The sequence below is a fragment of the Necator americanus genome, chromosome X (genome assembly GCF_031761385.1).
Source record: "Necator americanus strain Aroian chromosome X, whole genome shotgun sequence".
Taxonomy (NCBI): domain Eukaryota; kingdom Metazoa; phylum Nematoda; class Chromadorea; order Rhabditida; family Ancylostomatidae; genus Necator; species Necator americanus.
In genome coordinates, this window is record NC_087376.1 from 24,631,293 (window position 1) to 24,655,864 (window position 24,572).

Genomic DNA, 24,572 nt, shown 5'->3' on the forward strand with positions numbered 1-24,572 from the left:
GTTCTCCCAAAACACATGGGACTAGGGGCATGCAACCTGCCCATGGGTTTTAAAATTTTAGGCATGCCAAAGTGATAGAAAAGAATCTCCTGATTCCAGAGGAAAGATTGGTACGGTAGCACCAAGAAAGACGGGGTTGCAGCAGTCAGATAGGATACCTAAACGGAAAAGGATTAGGATGAGGATCTATGATTATAACGCACGTACGCTTGCATCGGAAGTGGCCATCGAAGATCTGACGATGCAAGCCAGGAAGTTTAAGTACGACGTCACTGAACTGACCGAGACGAGGCGACGCCATCCTTTCAACGCCGTATATAAAACTGGAGAAGAACTGTTAGGAACACGCGACAATAGAGGTGTAGGTGGAGTTGGCGTCTTCGTCAACACGAGTGTGGCAAAGACCATCGACTCTTTCGAACAACTCACGACCCATATCGGACGTCTGCGGATGAGAAGATGTGGTTCAACGCCAGCTTTGACGATCTTTGTCGCTTACGCTCCAACATCAAGCTACGAAGAGGAAAAAGTCGAAGCTTTCTATATGGACCTGGAGATGTTCTACAGAGAAGATCATACCTTCTACCAGGTCATAATTGGCGATTTCAACGCCAAAATCGGCCCCAGAAGAATGCCAGAACAACTTACGGCCTACAATGGGATGAACAGGGGGAGAGGCTCTCCGAGTTCATCGTGACGACTAAGACCATCCATGGGAACTCCCAATTCCATATGCCTTCCTCGTCGCTGGACGTGGGAGTCACCCGGTGGAGGGTACAGTAATGAAACGGACCATATCATCGTCAGTAATAGGTTCTGCCTAGCGGATGCTGCTGTTCTGCCAAAGTTTTATGCGGGATCGGACCATCGCCTCCCCCGAGGAAGATTTTCATTCACAAGGAAAGAAGAGAGAAGAGAGAGAGAACTACCATTAAATGGGATGTCTTCGCTACTCTAGCTGGCTTTTGGGAACACTCCACAATGCACAACATCGACGAGGAATATGACCGGTTCGTTGAGCACCTTCTGGACTGCACGAGGAAGACTGAGAGTTTTAAAACCACCAAGAAGCGCCTGTCTCTTGAAACTCTTGAGCTGATACGCCAGCGTGGAGCTGCAGGTAAGCAAGAACTCACGTCCGAGCTCGCAAGGCTATGCAGAGAGGCGCCCAATCTGCTTACTGTCCGTCATCTACAAGCTCTTTACAAGAGTGATTCTTAATAGGATTGAAAAAGTCTTGGATGATGGACAGCCATGCGAGCAAGCAAGGTTTCGAAAAGGATTCAGCACAATTGACCACATTCACACTGCTTCGAAACTCATCGAGATATCACGAGAGTACAAGGTGCCGCCATGTCTCACTTTCATCGACTTGAACAAGGCCTTCGAGCCAGTTGCGACGAAAGTGGTCATGGAAGCCCTGGACAGCCAAAGCGTCCCTACTCAACATATAAAGTTACTTCGAGAGTTTTATAGTAATTTCACGAAATTTCGCTATACTGCAAGAATATCATCATTGACGTGATGAAGAGGGTCCGGTAGGGTGATGCAATCTCACCCAAAATATTCAGTGCCACTCTCGAGAACGCGATGCGAGGATTGGAATGGGATGACATGGGAGTGAAGATTGATGGTCTGCTACACCATTTCCATTTTACTGATTACATCGTTCTCATAACGTCTAGCATCAGTCAAGCGGAAGGAATGCTGACCGAATTCGACGAAACATGTAGATGCATGGGCCTTCAGCTGAATCTCCAAAAGATGCTGTTCATGCGTTACTGATGTGTCTCGGATGCGACATTAACGCTGAACGGAACGAACATATCCGAATGCACTGGCTACGTTTATCTGGGTCGGGAACTGAACATGATGAAAGACCTGACCCCCGAGCTGGGCAGGAGGAGAAGAGCGGTTTGGGGAGCGTATAAGAGCATGGATGTGGATGCGGATGTAGTGAAGAAGACCAAGAACGCCCGGTTCGCTGCTCACTTCTTCAACACCACCGTATTTCCTGCTTTAATCTATGCTTCGGAAACCTAGGCATTTCACAACCAAGAAGAAAACGCGGTGAGCGTCACTGAACGCGCAATTGAGAGTGATGCTAGGAGTATCCCACTCCACGTAAGTGAGGGACGGGATTTGAAGTTTTATCCTACGTCAGCGACGCTCTGCCAAGGAAAGTAAAATAAGGTTGGCAGGGCACTTGATGCGCTTTAATGACAACCGTTGGACCAGAGCCGTGAGCGACTGGGCTTCCTGCGATATTAAGCGCACTACAGGAAAACCGTCGACCCGATGGTCAGATTTCTTCACGAAGTCCTTCAAAGAAAATTATGATGCTCTTCGTGTCTCACGCGAAAGGAGGAACCACTGGGCGCCTTTGGCATACGGTCGGGACAAATGGAAGAATTACTGGCGCCTGCTCGACCAGTTCGAAGATGAGTGGGAGTCAAGGTAATCAAGGAGTGAAGAGCCTCTGTGGGTTGATGAGGACTGGCGGTAGGTACTTCAGATGTTCAGACTTGATTCTGTCGGGACCGGGTGAAGTACGTGATTCTTCACCGACATAATAGAATGCCGCACTTCGGACCGAACCTCTGGAATGACATGTCCGTCTTTCCTCGGATGGTGATGGTGAGGAGGCAAGTGGACATGGTTGCCGAAGAGATCAGAGTAGAAGTCGCAGATGATTTTCTCCATTCCCCTTCTCGATGCAATGGTTGTTCCCTTCGGCCTCCGGAGGGCAGCCATCTTCGTCCTGCGATTGGTCTCGGCGGGCGCCTGGACGCCTGGAGAACTTCACAAGTCTCGGCGGGCGTAGCGAATGCACTTTACCGCCTCTGCAGCTTCAACCAACACTTCTGTTCTTCTCTCTTTAAGGTCTTCCTTAGTAGAACTTTGCGGCTTTTTCCCCTCTTCGTGTGAAAGAAAATCTTCCTCGAAGAATACGATAGTCCGATCCCGTATAAAACTTTGGTACAGCAGCTACATCCGTCATGCAAAACTTTTTACTGACGATGATGTGGTCAGTTTCATTATGATACCCTCCATTGGGTGACTCCCACGTCCAGCGTAGAGAGGAGAGCTTCTGGAATTGCGAGTTCACATATATGGTCATGATGAACTCGGAAAGCCTCTCTCCCTCATTCCGTTGAAGGATGTGGGTTCCGGTGTGAAGTTCTGCAGGCGTCCTTCTGGGGGCAGTTTTGGCGTTGAAATCACCAAATATGACCTTCTAGAAGGTATGATCTTCCCTGTAGAACTTCTCCAGGTCCATATAGAAAGCTTCGACTTTTTCTTCCTTGTAACTTGATGTTGGAGCGTAATCGACGAAGATTGTCAAAGCTATTGTCGAACCACATCTTCTCATCCATAAACATCCGATTCGGATTGTCTGCCATATACGTGTTGACGAAGACACTTTACCAACTCCTCTACTGTCGCATGTTCCTAAGAACAGTCGGCAGTAGAGGAGTTGGTGGAGTGGTGAACTTCTCCGGTGTCATACACGGCATTCAGTGGGTGGCGTCGCCTCTTCTCGATCAGTCCGATGACGTTGTACTTAAAATTCCTGGCTTGCATAATCAGATCTTCGATGCTCGCTTCCGATGTCAGTGTACGTGCGTTATAAGTACAGAATGTCATCCTAGTCTTTTTCCGTCGTCGGTAGCCTATATGACTCCTACATCCCCCTCCTTTCTGGCGTTACCGTACCAGGCTTTCCTCCGGAATCAACAGGCTCTTTTCTATTACTGTGTTCTGTATAAAAATTGAAAACTCAAGGGCAGGTTGCATGCCCCTAGTCCCATGAGTTTTGGGAGAACGTTACGTTCTCCCAGAGTGGAGCTTATTTGTTGTAGGCGCCTCCAAACTCCTCCCTTGAACTTCCCAGTCACTTGAACCACGGGCAGGTTGCAAGCCTCTAGTCCCATGAGTTTTGGGCTGTGCTCCTCTCGTTATAGACAGGTGAAGCTTGTTTGTTCTGTTTGTTCTTGTCTCTGAATCCACCCACGTCTCAGGACAGGTACAAGATCGCTGTTGGTCCGCAATGAGCCCTCTATTCGCCACCTGGAGACGTGCCACGTATCCTCGCGACGAACCGTCTGTGTTCCTTCTAATAAGGAAGATCCGTGGAATTGCGCACCTTCTCATTGGAAATGTTTCGAGATATATAGCAGGTGTAGAACCCGTTATGCTGAGGAGATGCGTTGCACTCTCGGTGAAGGCGTGCACTGAACTTTCTCCGTAGAGCGTGAGAAGCTCCTCGAAGCTCTCTTCCTTTTCTTTCTCGTAATTTTTCATTATTTTTCCATGCTTTTGTGCAAGTAATATGCATGCATAGAATTATGTGCCCTTAGCTGGTACTTTTCCATTAGTTTTATCGTTTGTTGCGCTGTTAGGACGCCTGTGTGACCTCAGTTTATTGCGGTTTAATTTTCAATTCATTTCCTCTCATAAGTGTGCATGATTAGTGTTTTTTCTTTCGCTTGTAGTATAATCTCAAGGTGCGTCTTAGAGGCATGCTAATTGTGCACAATTACGCGAAAAAGAGTGAGGTGGAAACTCAATTCATGTAACCTCAAGTCTTTGAGGAAATACCTGGCACGAGAAGAAACTATTGAACTAGCGAAAAAAAAAGTTCACTGGTACTGCGACTATAAAGAAAGCGTTCAATCTCAATTTAAAGGCATCACCCCACGAATCTGAGGTGGTACGGATTTCAGGTGGAGTATTCGTATACGGCTTAGTAGATTATGGAGAGGGGATGATTCTGTCCATTTCTTCCTAATTGCCGTAAAAAACGCGGCCCGGAAGATGCGGCGCACGCACAAGGCTGACGCGCTCCAATCGAACTCGTTGTAGAAAATGGTGCGCCGGAACGCTCGAAGCCGTAGCTCCCGGGCCGTTTCTTACGGGAATTAGGAAGAAATGGACGAAATCACCTTCCCCTCCATAATCTATGATCCCGTGTACGAATACTCCACCTGAAATCTGCACCACCTCTGCGGTTAGGATCGAATCAGGATCCATGCAACACCTCTCATCGCTGCAGTTTGCAATGGTCCCACCACAATTCCAACCGTTATCTCCACCCCACCATTTTGAGCGCGGCCACTTACGCGACTGTCCATGCTTCATGTCGTTTTGACCCAACTACAGTTTTTCTATGGTCATACGGGACAAAGTCGTCGATAATTATCTTGTCTTGGAGGAAAAAATGTTTTCGTAGTAAGTTAAATAACTCCACGAACAAAAATAATGTACAACACTTAACATAATAATAAGTCATAATGGTCGGTGTTGTGTTGTTGATGTTTAATGAAAAAAGAGAACTGAAAAAACGAGAAGAAAAGAACTCGGCGGAGGTTTTCGTGCTCTGCGGAGACCAGTGCACTCCTTAACTAAGGACGCAGTGTCACCACGGTGCAACACAATTTACTCTGACTTACGCTCGAAAGTATAGGGTTGCCTGCAGTTCGAGCCAGAGGTTTGAAGGGATAGTTTCTAGCAATAGAGGTAACACAAGGAAGTACTTTTCAAATTGCATTGTAAGTGTTTGGCTAGTAATACTTCGTATGGTAATTTCTTTGAGTTATCAAGCTTTTACGACATTTTGTTTCCTTCCCTATGCGTAATCTTCTTTACTGTTTTCATAAGACTAGGCTGTTATGATCAATTATGGTGATTACTTTTTTGTTTGTACTATTATTTTCTCTGATTTGATTTCTCAGACAAGTGTATCTGAAAAAAGAACTAGATGGGAAGAAGGCAGAGTTAGAAGATCTTCTCACTGAAGGTAGGATCAAGTGTTGTTGTTAGTGAACTGAGTGTCATGTCTTTCGATTATAGGGAAACGTCTATCGGATCATTCGGGGAAACAAGCACGTGAAATAAGGCGCCTAAGAAGCGAACTTGTGGAGTTAGAAAAAGTCAAGGCGGAGCGAAAACGTCTTAAGGACGAAAAACTTCGTGCTGAGGAAACTATTGAATTACAAAAGGAGGAAATATCTTCTCTTAAATGTTATTTTTTTTTTCTATAATTGGGAAATAGAGTAGTATTAAATTGACCTATAATATTGAAGGTATGATAGAGCAATTTGAGTCGAGTGTTGAGCAAATGGTAAAGGAGCAGTCGCAGCGTGCAACTACTACAGAGGCAAGTTCTCGTTTCAAAAATGTTCAGTGTTATTCTTTTGCCACCAATGGTTGCATCACTAGGTTGCTCAAAAGCATGTGCTGGAGCAGAGTAAGCTTGTGGCTGATTTGGAGCGCCAAATTGATGAAGCGCGACGACAGATAAATCATCTCACTGACTTCAACAAAGTTAGTATAGTATGGTTATCGGATTTTCTATTGTTATTCTCCAAATTGTCCTGTTATTGATTATTGCTAACACTTTGAATGCATTTACAGAAGCTTACCAAAGAAACGGAGATGATGCAGTCTGCGAATTGGTCTCAGAGACTTGCTGGTGAACGAGCAATTGAAACAGCAGCCACGGTCAACGCTGAACTACAGGAAGCTCGTGCGCACATAGAACGACTAAATTCACAATTAAGAAGTACCGAAAATGTTGGTCATACTCTTTATGTAACTATTGTGTTGTTATCACTTGTAATCATTTGAAAACATTTAGTAAACATAATTTCAAAGACGCATGGATGATATAATCAGGTTTTGTTCTTGTTTGGCCTCTTCCTAATTTTTGTTTGTTTCAGCGGCTTGATGTTGTTCTTAATGAAAGGAACAACGTTGCTGAATCTTTTTCTCAAGGTTAGTCAGGTTCTCCTTGTGAGCACAGTTATAAGTGCAGAATAATTCCCGAACCAAGGATGCTGGTGCTTAAAAAATCAGTAGCCCAAAATTATGTGTATGTTCTTCAGCAAACATGCCGTTGATTGAGGAAATTAATGGTCTGAAACAAGCACTCCATCGTGAACAACGTGCTAGTGAAGAAGCTGATGTGAAATTTCGCGCCAACAAGAAAGAGCTTGATATTGTTCGCGAGGAGCTCAGAAAACTTAGAGAGAAGGTAGGTGTTCTTTGCGTTCATCATTTAATGTTATTTATTCTACTCGGTTACCCCATAAGTTTCTTTCCGTGATTGTCAACACTATAACTCGCAGCAGTCTAAGCCTTACGCCAGAAGAGTCAATAATCTATCATATCTATTGGCGAGGATTATTTACTATTCTACTGAAGACTATATTGTGGATAGGAACCTTGTTGCTGAGTAAAAAATATCAGAAGAATGGGAAAGCAACTTGTGTGACAACATAGTACATAGACTGTTTGATAGTTACAGTAGGTCCCGAAGATCTTTTTCTTTGGATATGTTTGAGTAGCAGTGTCACGATAACCATGGAAAACTTGATGGAAATCAATCTTCTCCAATATACATATCGAAGTTCGGATCACGGAAGGTGCCACTTTTTCCAACCTGCTTGGACTGACTGCTTAGACTCGATTCTCGTTAGACAGTGCCTTAGAAGTTTTCAATATGATAACGTTTCTGTTTTGTTTGTTCACTCGATTTGTTATGTTAGTTTCTTGTTGGTCAGTATTCTATTCGGTTTTAATTCTGCGCAGCTTTATAGATTGTTTCTCCAAATTATTTGGAAGTGATGTTGTTTCATCTAATCTAATCATCTAATCTTTGGAGGAACGTGTTACTAACGTTATCGAGAAAAATTTTTAACTTTGGATTATTTCGAGCGTACATCTAAGCTTTTTCAAAACTTGATTGTGGTGAATCACACCTTTAACAATGTTAGCTGTGCAGTAATGCTTGTCTTAACAACGCTCCTGGAGGACCCCTCCCATTAAAATTAGTGGAAGTTTCATTTGCCCCTGCTTCACGCTCATGAACAAAGAACTGTACTTTCCCGATTTGATGAGCCAGGATTGAGGTGGATCGGCAGAAACCAACCATCAGGACGTTTTGCGATCTGATTAGGATAACTACGCCTTGACAATTGGGCCACTACACTTTGTATATGCCTGTGATTGCATGCGTAACGTATAGTCATTCCCTTCATTTATGCTGACATTTGCAAAATGAAGGTGGTTGCTCGCATCAGCTGTTTTTGAAGGGAAGGAAATGCAGAAAAATGCATTCTCCTTCCTCCTCGCCTTCCTGCTGGATAGCTTGGTTAGGGTTGGCCAATTGCTTTTCGAACTTATAGAGAGGTGCAATCGCTAACCGCCCAATGAACTCATACAGAGCAGGAACAACAAGTGTTTTGGAAGCTTCGAAAGTAGAAGTGTGTATCGTACGGAACTATGAAGCTGCCGCCTAAAAACCGTTCAACTCACTCCAATTTTATTCTTTAAAAACTTGCGATATTTCTTTATTAACGGCTAGGATCGAGATAGTAGTGCCGCGATCTGCAGCGATGAGTCCTAACCAGGGTCCCCTTTCGATCCTAGCTACCACGCTCCACCGCACCGTCTCGTGCACAGCCGCCTACTCGTAGCCGCCCATTTCATGTCGTTTTGGTCCGATTATAACATTTGAAAAGAATACTTGGGCATAAGCAAGGAATTGTGGTATAATCCCTTCTCGATTCGTGGAAGCGGGAGCATTTCTCATAGTCTCATAATTCTATGGTGTGGGGGGAATTGCAGCAGCTTGTGTTATTGCGAAAGTAAGAAGGAATTATAGCATTTTTTAAAGCATGATATTGATCGGAGGCTGGGTGTAGCGCGGTCCGGAGAAGGTCAGGCTGTGACTACGCGATCGATGGTTCGAAACCGCAGTTGTGATAATCAAACCGTTCACCTTCATGGTAGGTAAATCGGTATGTGACTTGTCTAGGAGGATAAAAACACTTCTTTGATGATCGGTTGGGCACCGCAGTGCAGTGCGATTCATCTGTCATCTTCGACTCCTCACCTAGATATACTGCCCTCGAAATCATTGTTGAATTAGTCCTGAGGCAGCGTTGTATTTAATATTTCGCTGCCAGATCGTCGATAGTTGTTACAGTTAGCATATGAGTAGGGAAAATAGTATCTGTTTTAACCTCCCATTCAACCGCCACTTGCGGATTTACCCGATCCACTCATTGAAATTTTGTTTTCGTGATTTACTTCTCTTTGTGATAACAGGCCAATGCTCCGTGATGATCATTTCATATGGTACGTTTTTTGCGCCAGAGATAAACGCTTGGCCATGGTATCGTATCCGAACGAAGTTGATATTTGTTTTGGTTTTATCGCCGTAGATATAATCAGGTGGGATTGTGAGCTAAGGTTGCCCGCAAAGTTCAGAACAGCGCAGCTTGGCTGTTCCGCGGTTCTGGTAGTTGTTGACTACTCACAATAGCGCGCTCAATAACACCAAAGCAGAGCCGCCATACTGCGCGGCCTCAGGGTTCTGAACTCTGCGGGCAACTTAAAGACGTCATGTTGGCGATGACATGCTTGTATTAGTCAACCTAGTCGAGAATGCGCTCACTGCTCTTCGACTTATTGGAATTCTGTCTCCTGCATCCTGCAAATGTCGGCAGTTCGCTTCGTTCACGTGCATCTGTTAGCTAGCACGGCCGTTTCGGCAACGCGCCGACATTTGGCATTGCGATCTTTGATCCTTGGCGCATTTTCCACATTCACATCCACCGAACACCGTTCCCTATTGTTAACATCCATTTCATTGACTTCATTTACCACATATATGTGTGGCAGTGTCTTCCTGAGTGTAGTTTGTGCCCAATTTATCGAAACCTGTAGGGCGAAAGGCATGGTTGGGTGTGGGGCAGTGTCGGGTTCGGCGACTGTGCAGTCGCCGAACCTCCTACCGACTATAGTTGGGTAAAAAAGACATGAAGCACGCTGTAGTTGCTTAGGCGGTTGCGCTCGAAGGTTGCGGTTGCGCTGCGGTGAAGATAGCGGTTGGAATCGAGGTGGGACAATCGCGAAACGCAACAGTGAACGGTGGTAGCAAGGGTCCTCGTTCAGACCTAACCGCTGCGCTCCACCGCACTGCTTCGAGTGTAACCGCTTATCCAACTGCACCGCGCTTCATGTCGTTTTGACTTGTCATACCCGCTCAGAAGTGAAGATAGCAAGATAGGGGGGTTCTCGAAATTCGACAAAAAGCAGTTGTGAAATCTGGTCGCAAGATTAGCTCAATGGACAAATGATGGCGTGCCTCGGATGGAGAAAATGGGCCAATTTTCTCACAACAAATACGCTTACATCTTCATTTAATAGCCTTTTTGCAGAAATCTTCGCTTTATTCTGTATATTTCTAATGCATAATGAATGTAGAAATGGAGAAATGACCTAACAATTGTTTGGTTTTTACCTTCGCAATTGACTATATTTTTAGAATGACTCGTTGGTTACTCACCACCTTCAGGAGCTGACAATAGTCAATCAGAAAGTGCAACATCTCGAACAAGAACTAGCGGGGTAAGTAACTGATTTATTTTAAGTGTCACATGGCTAAGATTTGTAAATTATTACTCTTAAAGTGTGCTGAAGAACAATGAATCTTCGTTATCCGAGTTGAGGTCAGCGAGAGTAGCTGACGCAAGATCTCTGGACGAGTTGCGCGAGGAGAATTCTGTGCTCACTAATGAATGCAAAACTGTTCGGAGCAGCCTAAAGGAACTAGTTAGTTGGTTTTGCTGTGAAGCTTAAGTATTGCCAGAGGTTGTGCCGCTATATTTAACCTCCGTTTTGTTCCTTTTTTTTTTGCACATTTCTCTACAGATATGCGTAGTCTTGGGGAAGCGATAATTGTATGAGAATAAATCACATATTTTCATAAAACCATCGACATTGTAACCTCATTTTTCTCGTTACAAGCACACTATGAAATATTGTGTTAACTTCTAGAAAAAAACTTATGATTATACGTCATAGTTGAAAAAAAGGAGTGATACATAACAGTACTAATACCTAATCATTCAGGCGTGTGATGAGCACCTTTTGAAACTCCTGTTTCCTGAGTTGTTCCCCGACTTGCTCAAAAATATTAGTATTTTTGTGTAACGAAATGCAGAGGAATGGTAGCAGATCCACGGAAATAGTGGAGAAACGTTACTGATTTCCCATTTTGGGTGATAGATAAGTTAGATTGTTCTTTTACTGCAGCAGTGTTTTTTTTTTGTTTTACATTTGCTGCGCAACAACATAATTTTATTTTTCAAATTCGACGATGAGCGTACTCTGTTCCAGTGTGTCGCTTGTTTCTACGCTAAATTCCTTTCGGAAGACTATTCATCGTTCGATGAAACTTAGTACAATTTAATGACACATTGTGCTATGAAAGAATCGCAGTCCAACTAACATCAAACAGTGAATGTAAAGGGGTTGCGATCGGCGGTTCTGTACTGCACTTTTCTTACTAAGAACATTTTCTTCACTTTTTCAACATTGTGGGTTGGCAAAAATTCTAAAAATTGAGATGACGAATGTAAGCATGTGCCCGCTAAGAGATAAACAATTGTCTTCTTCAACCACAGTTGGTTCTGAATGCCTTCAACGGGGTATCCGGGAAACCCCTACAGCAACGCGATTATCCAAGTCAAGACATTCGGTGCTCGCTGTTTCTTTCAAAGCAGCAGATGAGAGTAATAGGTGGTGTGATCGAAATCGAAAGAAAGAAGATGTAGTCGGTTTACATTTTCTAGTCGGCTATTGCACAATACCATTAAATTGTTAGAATTTGCTTTATTGTGAACATTCTAGGAACTATTTTATTGATTGCAAGTAATTTCAGATGGACGAAAACGAATCGCTGAAATCGTCCCTTGCTGAAGCACGCCAACAGGCTGTGTGCGCTAATTCTGTTGAGACTTCTTCCCGGAATCAACCTCTCATGCATGTCAATAATTCAGAAAACGATTCCTTCAAAGGGTTCCCTCTAAATAACTCTCAGATTGCACTATTTTCATTTGCAGCACTTCCTAACGTAGTAAGTGCTCCTGTTGGTGTATAATCTCCACATACTACGGAAATTTCCTTCTTCTGCTTGATTTTAGCATGAAATGTCTTTGAGAAAGACTAGTTTCTTAGAGCAGGAAGCCATTCGTTGTGTTCAGTTGGAGGAACAAGTGCGGCAGTTGGAAAAGACGCTACAGGTTGGTTCATTTACTTCGTCATGTTTTGACTCTCCTAGTTTTATTTCGAACTATCTGAAGGTTCTAACCGCTCAATACGACGATTTGCTGGAGGTAGACGGGGAAAGGTTAGAACGAATAGAAGAACTTGAGCATGATGTAATTGATTTGCGGCAGCTTATGAAAGAACAGGTAGAGTTTTTGAAGGTAATAATAGCAAAATTTCTCCCGTGTGCCGTTGGAGTTAATCTTCTTTCAAGTATTTACACAATTTTTCATATTTGATTATATCACATTTGGGAGCTTACACTTAGCGTCCTCTTATATTTGGCGTAAGACTCCTCATCAATGAAAGTTATGAGCGTATTTGATCTGCTGACTCCTTGAATTGGTTGAAGAATACCTATTATCTGTTAATACGCCAAACTTTGACCAGCTTAGTCTCATTCCGCTTCAGAATTTTCTTGATCTAAGAGAAAGTAGTGTAGTTGATTCGGAACATCGCTGTGTATCAATAATTGTTTTCTTTAATAGAGCCGGACACGAGGTTGTTATAATCCTTTATTGGTGGCTAACGTTTCGGCAATATCGCCATCTTCAGAGCCTGAAATGGGTGAAATCGAACGTGATTAATCCGATCAACGCCTTATCCGTCCAACAAAGAAAGTCCTACGTTAACCGTTGGGCCTCATAGCTAATAGTAGAAGAAAACGTCGTACCTTAGGATCAGCTGACTGTCCTGCCACTGCTAGATACCTGTTGTGAAGTGACTAGCGCAATCAAATATCAGCCTTAAATAAGGCGCGAGTTCCCGCGTAATAGAGAGGCATTCCTCCTTGCGATTCATATTTGGACTCTTGGAGTGGATCCAAAACCCCTCCAGAGCCTTGCGCGCCGCAATGCTAGGTTCGCACGCCAAAATCGTGATCTTAACTTCAAAATCTTCCCCGTTATGACGCCGCACCCTGTGACCACCCAATGCAGTGGAGTCACATGATTTCTGTTTGCCGTCCAGGTGTTCTTTGATTCGAATACATAGTGGTCTAGCTGATTCTCCTATGTATTTGTCACCACACTGCACACAGGAAATCATATAAACAACACATGAACTCATGCAATCACCCTCGTTGTTATCCGGGCATATTTTGCACTCCGGTGTCGTGCAAATACGATCATATAGGCGATTCCGAATGAGTATTTGCTTAAGGTTATTAGGGGGAGCTCCACGATAGCAACAGATTCTTCAAGTTTAGCTTTCCTTAGACACCGCCGAATAGCAGCGCTAGCCTCATCGGAAATAAACGGTACACAAAAGGGTACTTTCTCCATACCAGATTTGTTTCGGGTTTGTGCTCTTTTTGTGATAGGCCGCATAGGTGTGAGGACGCGCTTGGATGTCCACCAATTGTCTGCCGTTCTTTGGTACACCGCACAGAACGTGAAGTTGCTTTTGATCTATGAACTTTGGTACCACGCGATGAGTCAGACAGCGATGTAGAAAGTGGATGGATTGGCGAGATACTGTGATCTTCTGTCTCAATGATAGAGCCTCTCTTCCTCATCTAGACGAAGCCCTCACATTATGTCACCTCCAACACAGCTCCCTCTATTTCTCTTCCACTGTCGAAGAATTTCTAGCGCAACACCGTAGACTCAATAGGGTATGGATGAGTACCAGTAAATCAACGCAATTACCACCCTCGACTGCGACCCGGCTTAAAACAGAGTTACCTGCGTGTCCTGTCTTGTACCTCCTAATAAAAACTCACAAGCTGAACTCTGATAGTGAGCTTGCCTCTGAAGATCCTTCAACGCTCAAGGTAAGACCTATCATAAGCTGCGTAGGAGGTCCCACAGACAGGATCGCTTGGTTTTTAAACGTAGTATTGGTGCAGCTGTTGAAATTCGTACCAGCCCACCTTACGAACACCCATATGTTTTTGGACCACCTAAAGAACACACATTTTGATAACTCATGCGTAATGGAGTTTTTCGATGTTACTGCATTGTACACGAACGTCTCCAACGACTCGGCTATGCAAGCAGTTTTTGAGCTTTTAACTGAACACCAAAGCTCAATAAACCTGTATGGCTTTTCCGTGGAGCAGTTGATGGTTGTTCTCAGGGAATGTCTCAAATGCACTGTCTTTAGATGGTCTGGCAACTATTTTGCGCAAATCAGGGGTCTTGTCATGGGACAACGGTTGGCGCCAACGCTCGCCATTGCTTCCATGGCTAAAATTGAGGCACCAATTTGGGAAACTGAATAGAAGGAAGAACTGAATAGAAGAATGAGAGCAGCATGGGAAGCATTCGCATCCGTCAGGGAAGCTACGGACCAACTGACGGATCAAGATCTTCGTGCCCATCTGTTCGACTCGACATTCCTTCCAGCGCTCTGTTACGCAGAGGAAACGTGGGCAGACACCGCGGCCATGTCTAGGAAGCTACTTACTACCCACAGAGCCCTTGAGAGATGTCTCCTGAAGTTTAACCGGCGCACACAACACCTTGCAGCTTCGTAGCTCCGACTTAAGAGGAATGTCCCGTCTTCGCGACCCAGCAGAATATGTATCGAAAGCAAAACATAGATGGGCCGGTCACATCATGAGAAGAATTGACGATAGATGGACTAAAAGAACGCTAGAGTGGATCCTAAGGGACGCTAAACGCCCCCGAGGGAGATCGCCAACGAGATGGGGTGACGTGTTCGCTGCATGGATGGACCAGCTGAGAGCTCAGCTGGATACGGCTCAAGGACCTCGAAGTCAACGTCACTCACGTAACTTGAGAACATCTTGGATGACAATGGCGAGGGAACAAAACGAGTGGAAGAGATGCTGGGGCCCGCACGTCCAGTGAAGACGGGTCATCTAAGTAAGTAAGTATTTGGGAAACACGATCTTTGCTTTATTGCCGATATATCGACGACTGTTTCCTTGTCTGTTCGTCTCAAGCAGAGATGGACAACTGTTTCAAGATTTTAAATGAGCAGTCGGAGTATATAAAGTTCACTCGGGATAAGCCCAAAGGAGGATGATTACCCTTCCTCAACGTCCAAGTGCATATTTCAAACAGAACGCACAGGACAAAGTGGTACCGCAAACCCAGTAATAAGAATATCCTGGTTCACTTTCTTTCTGCCCATCCCACACAAGTTAAAAGGTCGGTAGTACGAAACATGTTTCGCACGGCCACCTCCGTTTGCACTGGAAGAGAAGAAAGACGAGAATCTATCGAGCTTGCTAGGAAAATTGCGGTCACTAACGGCTGCACACCTATGCGGCCTATCACAAAAAGAGCACAAACCCGAAACAAATCTGGTATGGAGAAAGTACCCTTTTGTGTACCGTTTATTTCCGATGAGGCTAGCGCTGCTATTCGGCGGTGTCTGAGGAAAGCTAAACTTGAAGAATCTGTTGCTATCGTGGAGCTCCCCCTAATAACCTTAAGCAAATACTCATTCGGAATCGCCTATATGATCGTATTTGCACGACACCGGAGTGCAAAATATGCCCGGATAACAACGAGGGTGATTGCATGAGTTCATGTGTTGTTTATATGATTTCCTGTGTGCAGTGTGGTGACAAATACATAGGAGAATCAGCTAGACCACTATGTATTCGAATCAAAGAACACCTGGACGGCAAACAGAAATCATGTGACTCCACTGCATTGGGTGGTCACAGGGTGCGGCGTCATAACGGGGAAGATTTTGAAGTTAAGATCACGATTTTGGCGTGCGAACCTAGCATTGCGGCGCGCAAGGCTCTGGAGGGGTTTTGGATCCACTCCAAGAGTCCAAATATGAATCGCAAGGAGGAATGCCTCTCTATTACGCGGGAACTCGCGCCTTATTTAAGGCTGATATTTGATTGCGCTAGTCACTTCACAACAGGTATCTAGCAGTGGCAGGACAGTCAGCTGATCCTAAGGTACGACGTTTTCTTCTACTATTAGCTATGAGGCCCAACGGTTAACGTAGGACTTTCTTTGTTGGACGGATAAGGCGTTGATCGGATTAATCACGTTCGATTTCACCCATTTCAGGCTCTGAAGAAGGCGATATTGCCGAAACGTTAGCCACGAATAAAGGATTATAACAACCTCGTATCCGGCTCTATTAAAGAAAACAATTATTGAAGCATCAAAATGCCGAGGTTTATCGAAAGTCGCACATGGAGACATCGGTGTGTAGTTTTGTTTTACGACAACTTGTTATCTGCAGAAAAGATAAAGTGATTGGCGCTAATCAATCTTGGGATGTGCCATCACTTTAACTTAGAATCCTTTGAGAGTTATGAGCTCCAGTGTAGCCTAAACAATGACTTGCGAGAGGCAGCCGATTTGTCAAATCAATGTTTTGTCGTCCTAAACAAGTCTGGTACCAATATATCGACTCCGGAAGTGTGCGATTCATTTTGCTACTGATCTAGGTAACTCTGCATAATGTGCAAGGAAATTCCTGCCATAGCGAGAAATCCCAAATAATCATGGAAAAGCCTCTATACATGTCAAACTATGTACTAAAGGGATTGGAATGTTAGATGAAGTAAAAAGTTCTGAACGCTTTCGCTAAATGTCTTTGGTAAGCCTTATCTGAAGATGTAAACACCACATCATAGTCACAGTCATAGTATACAGCAATTTCAAGGTGACATCACCAGAACAAAAATCTAAAAGGACTGCGGTCCAGCCGCGGTAAGCGGCCCAAAGATCGCCAATCCGGACAAGAAGGTTTTGCTGTGTATTTGATGGGATTGGAGGGGAATCATACACTATGGGCTCCTCTCATCAGGGCAAACACTCAATTCGGGCTTCTACCGTCAAGAACAGACCAAATTGAAGCAGACGATCGACCAGAAGCGGCCAGAATTGGCCAATTGGGAAGGTGTTGCGTTCCATTAAGATAACGCGAGGCGGCACAGATCTTTAAAGGCATCACTCCACCAATCTGAAGTGGCACGGATTTCAGGTGGAGTATTCGTATGCGGCATAGTAGATTATAGGGAGAAGAGTGATTCCGTCCATTTGTTCCTAATTGCCGTAAAAAACAGCCCGGAAGATATGGCTTCGGTCGTTCTGGCGCACTTTTTTCTACAAGGAGTTCCACTGGAGCGCGCCAGCCTCGTGCGGCGCCGCATCTTCCTGGCCGTTTTTTACGGCAATTAGGAAGAACGGAACGGAATCACCCTCCTTTCCATAATCTACTATCCCTTATAAGGATACTCCACCTGAAAACTTCACCACATCAGATTCGTGGGGTGATGCCTTTAACGATGCGCCAGAAGGTCCGAGAACTTGAATGGGTGGTTCTACCACACCCATCGTTTGGTCCAAACCTGGCGCCAAACCACTATCACCTTTTCACACATTTGGAATATTTTGTTGATGCTACAAAACTGACCTCAAGAGAGGCTTGTGAAAATAAAGTGGTCAAGATTTTTGCCAATAAGGGCGAGGGCGTCTTCAATTGCGGAGTTGCGATATTGCCTTCAAAATAGACAAACGTTATCGAACAAAACGACAGATTTTTCATTTAGCTCCGTCACTCCTAACTCTGTTAATTTCATCGTCGAATTAAAGCGAAAAAACGCTCAGAACGTCTACTTCACATAATTTTTGATCCATTTGTGTTGAGGTTTGCGGGTGTACTGGACAACAATACCTTTTTCCAATATCTAGATAACTATGCATGTTATGTACCTCGTGTGTGACTGCAGTGTATACTTAAATGCATTTAGAATAAGCAGGGCCACCGGGACCAGGTAACAACCAGAATCGCAAACGCGGTCTCAAAGCAAGAACAATGCTTAAATAGAAAACTGAATTACAACTATACCTTCAAATTCATACAACAACGACTAAAAACACAATCAGCTTATGGTACTGAGGAGAACAGAATATGAGTTGCAAGATAAACAGATCATATTGTTCGTAGCAGTACTTGCGACAACTCCGACTGCGGAATAGTCTCGGCTCCGCTTGTGTTGGCAATAAACAGACTCGTATTCGCAGCTACTAGCTCTTCAACATTGGTTCTAATGGTGAACGTGCCGCGCTTTGTTCTGAAAATTGAAGCAATAGATGAAGGTATTGTTGAAATAGATGCAAATGTAAGCATACAATGCGGCCATAACTAAACAATACTTGACTTTTATTAGGCCATTGGCGCGAGTGCAGCGCAGTTGGTAAGAAATTTTTCTGCGACTGGACGATCGGTCGATGGTGCGAGACCGCTCTAATGCCAAAAACATCATCTTTCGGGGTCGATAATTTATCCCCAAGTTTTCTCGAGCGGATAAAAACACTGATGTGATAGCTCTCCTCACCCAAACGTTCGTAAAACCTCGAACGATTCCGTATTGAAGTCGATATCGTTAGCACGTATGAAATGGCCGATTAGCTCAAGTACCAATTTTGTTACTCGGCATCTCTGGCACTTCACTCTGGTTGTTTTTTTCTTTGTTTTTTCTTAATTGTAAAGATATTGTAAAGATAGACATCAACATTCCCAACCCACGTTTTGGATCCTGCCTGTCTGTCTGATTCGCCGTGTTGTCCTTTCGGATTAAGTCCTATAAGCCATAAATAAGATAAAACTCTCCTTAGTGTCGAATATGGGGCCGTTGTAGAACAATGCAAATAACTGTCAACGAAGCGTTTAGTAAACAAGTAACTAATGAAATCGCAGTAATGGTCGATGCTCTGTGTATTTCCGATGCGAAAATTTCATTCTTCAAAATGAGCGGGTGGTCTGAAGACAATGTGGATAATTCCAAGTTTCGACCTTCTTTTTCGAATCTTCGCATTGCAGAGTTGAGTAGTGTATTCCGTTTTGAGCAAAACCAAGATTGTTTTCGATCTATTCTGGATAACGTTTCGGCGTCATCGCCTTCTTCAGAGCCTGGAAAATTAAAGATACGTGTAATCTACCCCCTCAAACGCCTCGTCACATCACAAGATGTGAATAAGCAAACAGATTACTCAAAGACAACGTCAGAAAACGAGATCAAGACCTGTTAGAATTGCGCCACAATGAACCTATAGGTAGGTTGATACTCGCTAAGGTCTTGATACAGCTCGTTGGTCAGTAAATACAATGTGAAAAGACAGAAAAACCAATCCAACGAGCAGGGATCAGTTCTGTGCACGATTCCAGCCTAGGTAATTTAGTACTGTATCATAAGGTTAAAAAGTAAAATAAAGTCACTGGCGTATCACAAAAGTGTTGAGGTAAGGTCTCTTTGGGCAAATACAAGACTCATTCTTACGAGGTTCGTGAAAGCGCCCTACAGCTGGCACGGTAATTAATTGCCAGAAAATGAAAAGAAAAAAAAAAAGAAAAAACGAAAACGCGTATCTGCGTTTTTTTTTTCGTTCATGAGTCGTCTCGGTCTGATAATTATCATTGCATACGGGCATCATTCGATTCGTGATGATGTGCTTTATCGATAAGATATAGTTAGAACTCTTAAAACATACAACTAAAATACTTTTTTTGTAAGTATTTGCTGCTACACGTTAGCAAGGGTGAGTCCAACTTTGAAGGTGGTAAAAAAAGATTGACTAAAGTTACATGTCAACAAACAACAAGTAGTTTTCGTGTAGATTTTGTAAGAAAGTAATTTTTAGGCTACTAATGTCGACAGTTTTTGGAGTTGAAACATGTTTATTTAGTCAGTTTTCCAGCATCTTCAAAGTTATGATATTACAGCTGTGAGGGATATTATATTGTTTGAATTAGCATGTAGACTACGAATATCTAACTATCATTTTAATTTTCGAGAAGTATATTCGTCGTCAAAAATCATACATCTTTGGGGCGCAATTATCTCGGACTCTTTGTCAATAATAGTATGCTAATAATTAGTGGCAGGTAATTTTTTTCAGGAAGTGTTTTATTGGTAGGTGTTAGTTATTGGTAGTTCTAATTAAATCCAATCGATAGAGCACACACTCACGAATCGATTGATGCGCAGGTATTATGATAGAGATCAAGTTGAAGCGAGTTATGGAAAAAAAAAAACGAAAAAAAAAAACGCGGGTCCACCTTTCTCTGACGAATAATTACCGTGTCTACTGTAGTTCCAAGTTTTTTCTCCTCATTTGTAAAAATTTGATTTGGGGAAACTAAACCAAACCTGCGAAGTCTTATTGTTACCTCTGCCCGAGCCTGTTCGACCTCCGTGCCTTCCTTCCTTGTCATTTTGTAATTTCGGAAGGGAAGAAATCCATTATCACGCTTGGCCGTCTCGCAACTCAATGTATACTGTCCTGAAAATAGAAAACATTTGTTTAAGTGACCTCAGACGCTACATGCCATTATAGACTATCAACGTTCTCGTTTCACATGTCATTGACAACGGTCAAATAAATCCTATAAATAATACCATACCACAACTATTTCTAAAAACTTTGTGCCGATGTCTTACGTCTTCAGTCTTCTTCGTATGTATGCTGATACAATTTTCCTGATTTGTGTGTTCTGAGCTATTGTGTAGAAATTACGTCAACTAAGTAACTAGTTCATTATTATATATTATTTCATCTATCTTCTTGCCGGTGATCATCCGCTCTGTTCGAAATGTTTGGAATGGCATCTAATTAAGCACCATTATGAAATGTAGGATGAGATCAGACATGATAACCACTGATCTAATATGAGTGTATTCCGTAAACATATAAGCAAGACTAAGATCGTCAAGTTGAGAGCTAGAGAGGGGCAGCCTTACCTTGCCTTCAAATGCTAGAACCGAAGCTGAAGCGCTGAACTCGAAAGTAGGCATCTATCTTATCAAAGATATCTTGGAGAAGAATCCATTTCTATGAAAATCCACGTTAGCACACTTGACTGATATTTCACCAACCTTAATGCATCCGTAATTTTTTACGCATGCAACTACAAGTTCTTACAAATTGATTCTAACAAAATATGTGGAAAACTAGTTGGAAAGCTTGTGATGTGAGTAGAATATACGTGTCCATTCGATAGTAATAGTATGATTTTATTTACCAGCTTCCGACTACTTTTTCACAGCGGGGGAGTGTTTGAGCAAAATTTCTTAGAAGAATGTTGTGTTTTGCTGTTTTCTTTTTTTTTTCTCTTTTTTTTTTCTTTTTTTTTCTTTTTCTCTTCAGTATTCTGAGAAAAAGTTGTGTTCTTGTAAAGAAAACAGCTATAAGTAGAAGAGGTTTGTTAGAGTGGCCGTCGTTTCTCTTTTTCCTAGCGCGCAAAAATTTCTATATTAGAATTATTGAAATTGTTCGTAGTAGATTTTAGAACAAAGTTTTGTGAAGATTGTTTCGCCTTGTCGCCTTTGTGAGCACTTGAAAGCAATTTATTGAACGCCACAAAACCACTCCACAAGATCCATGGTAAAAAAAAAAAAGAACAGCTCCTTCACGACCACAAATAGAACATGAAAACGCCGGTAGAGTGGTATGTTAATTGCTTATCACACGTCTTCTTTCCTAGATAATGCTGTATTTTGGAGAAGTTTAATGATCAGATACAGGTTCTTTGCTCATGTTTTTTTTTTTTTTTTTGCAGTTCAAGATTTTGTACATAGAATGTAACATTGATTCCACCCGTTTTCAAACAACTCAAGTATTCACTTGTAGGGTCAGGAATATTCCAGTTCCAGTTTACCTTCATAGCGATATTTTCCGCCTTTCTTTTGAGAAAAAAGCAACCGTTTGTTTATCTGCAGAAAGAGGTGTTTTCATTGTGTTGTTGTTTTTTTTTAATTTCAAATCGATCCGTAGAACACTTTTCGTCATGCTCATAATGCCTGTAAAACGAGTGCAACTCATATAATCTTTGCAAGTAGTAATGATAGGAAAATTTCTGCCCTGCATGTTGAGAAAGAATTTACTCTGAATCATCTCACAAAAAATATAAATGAAATTCAACACATAAATACATCTCTTTAATTTCTAAACAGCAAGATGGAGAACACCCTTTTGTTTTCATATATTTATTCCACTTTTGCTATTCATAAAGAGTATTGATCCAGTATCGAGTAAGCGGAATATACTTCTGCTTCCTTTGCGTGCTAACTTTTTGAAAAAGTGACGCTGCTGCACTGTAGCTGTAATTCTCAGGTTTTTTTTTAAATAAACATATGGATACTGCAAATCTGTTGTCTGCTCTGATAGTCACATACAGAGCTTATCGCATCCTCCTCCGAAATACTCAGTCGAATTTTAAAAGATACATTATTTATGGGATGACCTTGTATAGTAAGAAGCTACACGATTATTAAATACATAAGTTGTAGTCATTCTTGATTTCTAATTTTTAAGAAGAATACTTATTTCAGCTTCTCGCCTTTGCTGATGCGAAATTGAAAGAAAGTACGGAGACGACAAAATCATGATTTCATTGTCCTATTCGGTCATTTTTTGTAACATTATTTGCTCTTTCATTACTTTTCCTTTAATCTTCATGAGCTAACTGCGGGTGTACTGTCTACGTTCTAGAACATTATGGATGCAGTCACATTGTTACTTGTTTGATCTTTGTGGGAATATAACCCGGCTGATTGATGTATTTTTGATTTGCTAAAACGATTTATGTTGTATTCTAAGTAGTCGAAATAAATTCATTTTCTATACTCCTTGGCAGGCCTTTGAATAGGTTTAACCTTATCGACGGTTTCAAAGTGGTTCCAACATTTGGGGTTTAGTTTTCGGCGTTTTAGAGGCAAAGAGGCAGTCTTGTTGGAGAGAGGTCATCTGATCAACGTAATCGTCCTTGCGTTGAGAGAGAATTGCGCCATGAGTCCGGACTGAATCCTAGATCATATCTGTTAGATACGCACTAGTGTGTCTTTTGAATACTCACTTCTAACCATCCTAAGTGTATCAGCTTAAACTACAGCATGAGTTCTGTTTTGAACATGAAATATATATACATATATTTCATGTTGTAGTTCATGCCATGCTAGAGTTTATTGTCGTCTTCATTAGGAAAAGAAAGGTTGTTCTAGTTCATAGCAACGAAGAGAAAGCAGACTTTCAATACTTGTTGACAGCAGTCCGCTTCTTCGAGAAGTGATGTGGACTGCTGTGTCGAGCCTGCTTAGTAGGTCGTTGGAAGATCCTAGTTTTCGGTGTTTTATTCAGGTTTTGCGAGCTTCTCTGCGTGTTCTTCTAGAATAACTTAATAACCGGCAGCTTTCTTTCAACTTGTAGTCGCGTCCAAGTTTTCAAACGTAACAAGTTTTCCTACGTTACAGTGGAGATGTTGTCCGAACATAGTACATGAGTCACTTCAAGTGTACCACGTCAAGATGTTGTTTGACGAGTACGACTATCCCATAGAGGTGATAGAATGCAGTTCTTGAGTGGCGACACGACCACTCACATTTTGTGGCCTCCAATTGTTTGTTCATATGAAGAATAGAATATGGTCGGGTATCATCGTATTGGATCTACTTGAGTAGCGTCTTTGTTCTCACACTGCACTGAATTGCATTGATTGAACGCTAGATTGCATAAGTGACCCGGAAAATCTCGAGTTTTGCGCTGACCTACTTTAAACTCCTCATCGCGGTTTTCGCCACATCTGAAATGCTTCCACTCATCGTCCACGCACTACGCTTGTCAGGTTTTTTTTTTTTGACGTTCTCAAAGTAACTTTCTGTCTGAAATCACTTGTCATGGGATCCAATCTTTCGTCTCTTTTGGCAGATTGTTGTCTGTACATGCCTTGAACCGCTGCCAATCATCTAAATTGTGAGTTAGGCATGAGACGTTGACTAATATGACGTTGTGCATAAATCAGTGCGTGCAGTGCGGTTGTATCAGTGCCGTTCCGCCCAGCGTTTGTTTCGGGCATAGCAACAGCATCCTGACAACTTGTTTGTTCATTTGTGATTTGCCACCAGCAGGTTTATTCATTGTCCTGTCCTCTGACCATGATTGTCACAAAATCATTTCCCTCTTCACAATAGCCACAATATCTCAAACAACATACCAGTAAGATGAGATATAGATACGTCTTTTTCCAAGTTTCGTGATGGAATCAACATGGATACACATATATTACCCTCCAAGAAAACGAACGATCGGAAAACGAGTTAATAAGGCTAAGCAGGTGAGTGGGCAATATTGTTGGGCGCTTTTGTTAGTAGGATGAAAACGAGTTATGAAGTGTATAACGTCTTAGATTAATATCTTGTTTGTTTGCCAATTCTAACCAAAGTGAAGCGAACACACCTCCAGCTCTTTGACGGCATTTCGTTCGTGGGGTGACTCGTCTCCGGTTTCATGCTTGTCCTTTGTACATGCAACTTATTTCCTTCTTGGCTGCTTTTAGGAGGTGGGAAGACAATCGTCAAGTTTACAATGGCGATGGGCAAGGTCGTTTCGGACCGCAATCTAAGTGCCGCGCCGACCATCGTGCGGCCGGTCGCCGCTTCTGCTGTCCACAATGACCTATTCACGTTGACCTAATCTCGACCCGCTTCTTGCATTCATTTTTTCCGGAAG

At 42.7% G+C, this 24,572-nt stretch overlaps 3 protein-coding genes across 5 annotated transcripts; 2 read left to right on the plus strand and 1 right to left on the minus strand.

Moving 5' to 3' along the window:
• Positions 1 to 178: 178 nt before the first annotated feature.
• Positions 179 to 697, plus strand: RB195_025307 (uncharacterized protein; the record flags this gene model as incomplete). Its single annotated transcript, XM_064213386.1, has 1 exon — positions 179 to 697. One exon carries the CDS (start codon positions 179 to 181, stop codon positions 695 to 697), a length of 519 nt encoding a protein of 172 aa, XP_064069267.1.
• A 284-nt stretch (positions 698 to 981) lies between these two features.
• RB195_025308 (uncharacterized protein) lies at positions 982 to 22,456 on the plus strand (the record flags this gene model as incomplete). 3 transcript variants are annotated; one of them, XM_064213389.1, is made up of 18 exons in its annotated part: positions 982 to 1,136; positions 1,225 to 1,467; positions 1,572 to 1,633; positions 1,750 to 1,914; positions 2,283 to 2,457; positions 5,736 to 5,800; positions 5,854 to 6,024; positions 6,087 to 6,160; positions 6,223 to 6,327; positions 6,418 to 6,576; positions 6,723 to 6,777; positions 6,888 to 7,036; positions 10,337 to 10,419; positions 10,482 to 10,623; positions 11,735 to 11,929; positions 11,997 to 12,095; positions 12,156 to 12,266; positions 22,400 to 22,456. In XM_064213389.1, the coding sequence occupies 18 exons, from the start codon at positions 982 to 984 to the stop codon at positions 22,454 to 22,456; spliced, it is 2,265 nt and encodes a 754-aa protein (XP_064069268.1). The 3 variants fall into 3 exon arrangements, with proteins under 3 accessions (XP_064069268.1, XP_064069269.1, XP_064069270.1); XM_064213388.1 differs by lacking the exons at positions 982 to 1,136; positions 1,225 to 1,467; positions 1,572 to 1,633; positions 1,750 to 1,914; positions 2,283 to 2,457 and adding an exon at positions 3,448 to 3,623; XM_064213387.1 differs by lacking the exons at positions 2,283 to 2,457; positions 5,736 to 5,800; positions 5,854 to 6,024; ... (9 more) ...; positions 12,156 to 12,266; positions 22,400 to 22,456 and having other exon boundaries at positions 982 to 1,120; positions 1,225 to 1,345; positions 1,572 to 1,785.
• A 1,517-nt stretch (positions 22,457 to 23,973) lies between these two features.
• RB195_025309 (uncharacterized protein) lies at positions 23,974 to 24,481 on the minus strand (the record flags this gene model as incomplete). The annotated part of the gene is made up of 2 exons (XM_064213390.1): positions 23,974 to 24,043; positions 24,300 to 24,481. The coding sequence occupies 2 exons, from the start codon at positions 24,479 to 24,481 to the stop codon at positions 23,974 to 23,976; spliced, it is 252 nt and encodes an 83-aa protein (XP_064069271.1).
• Positions 24,482 to 24,572: the final 91 nt, after the last annotated feature.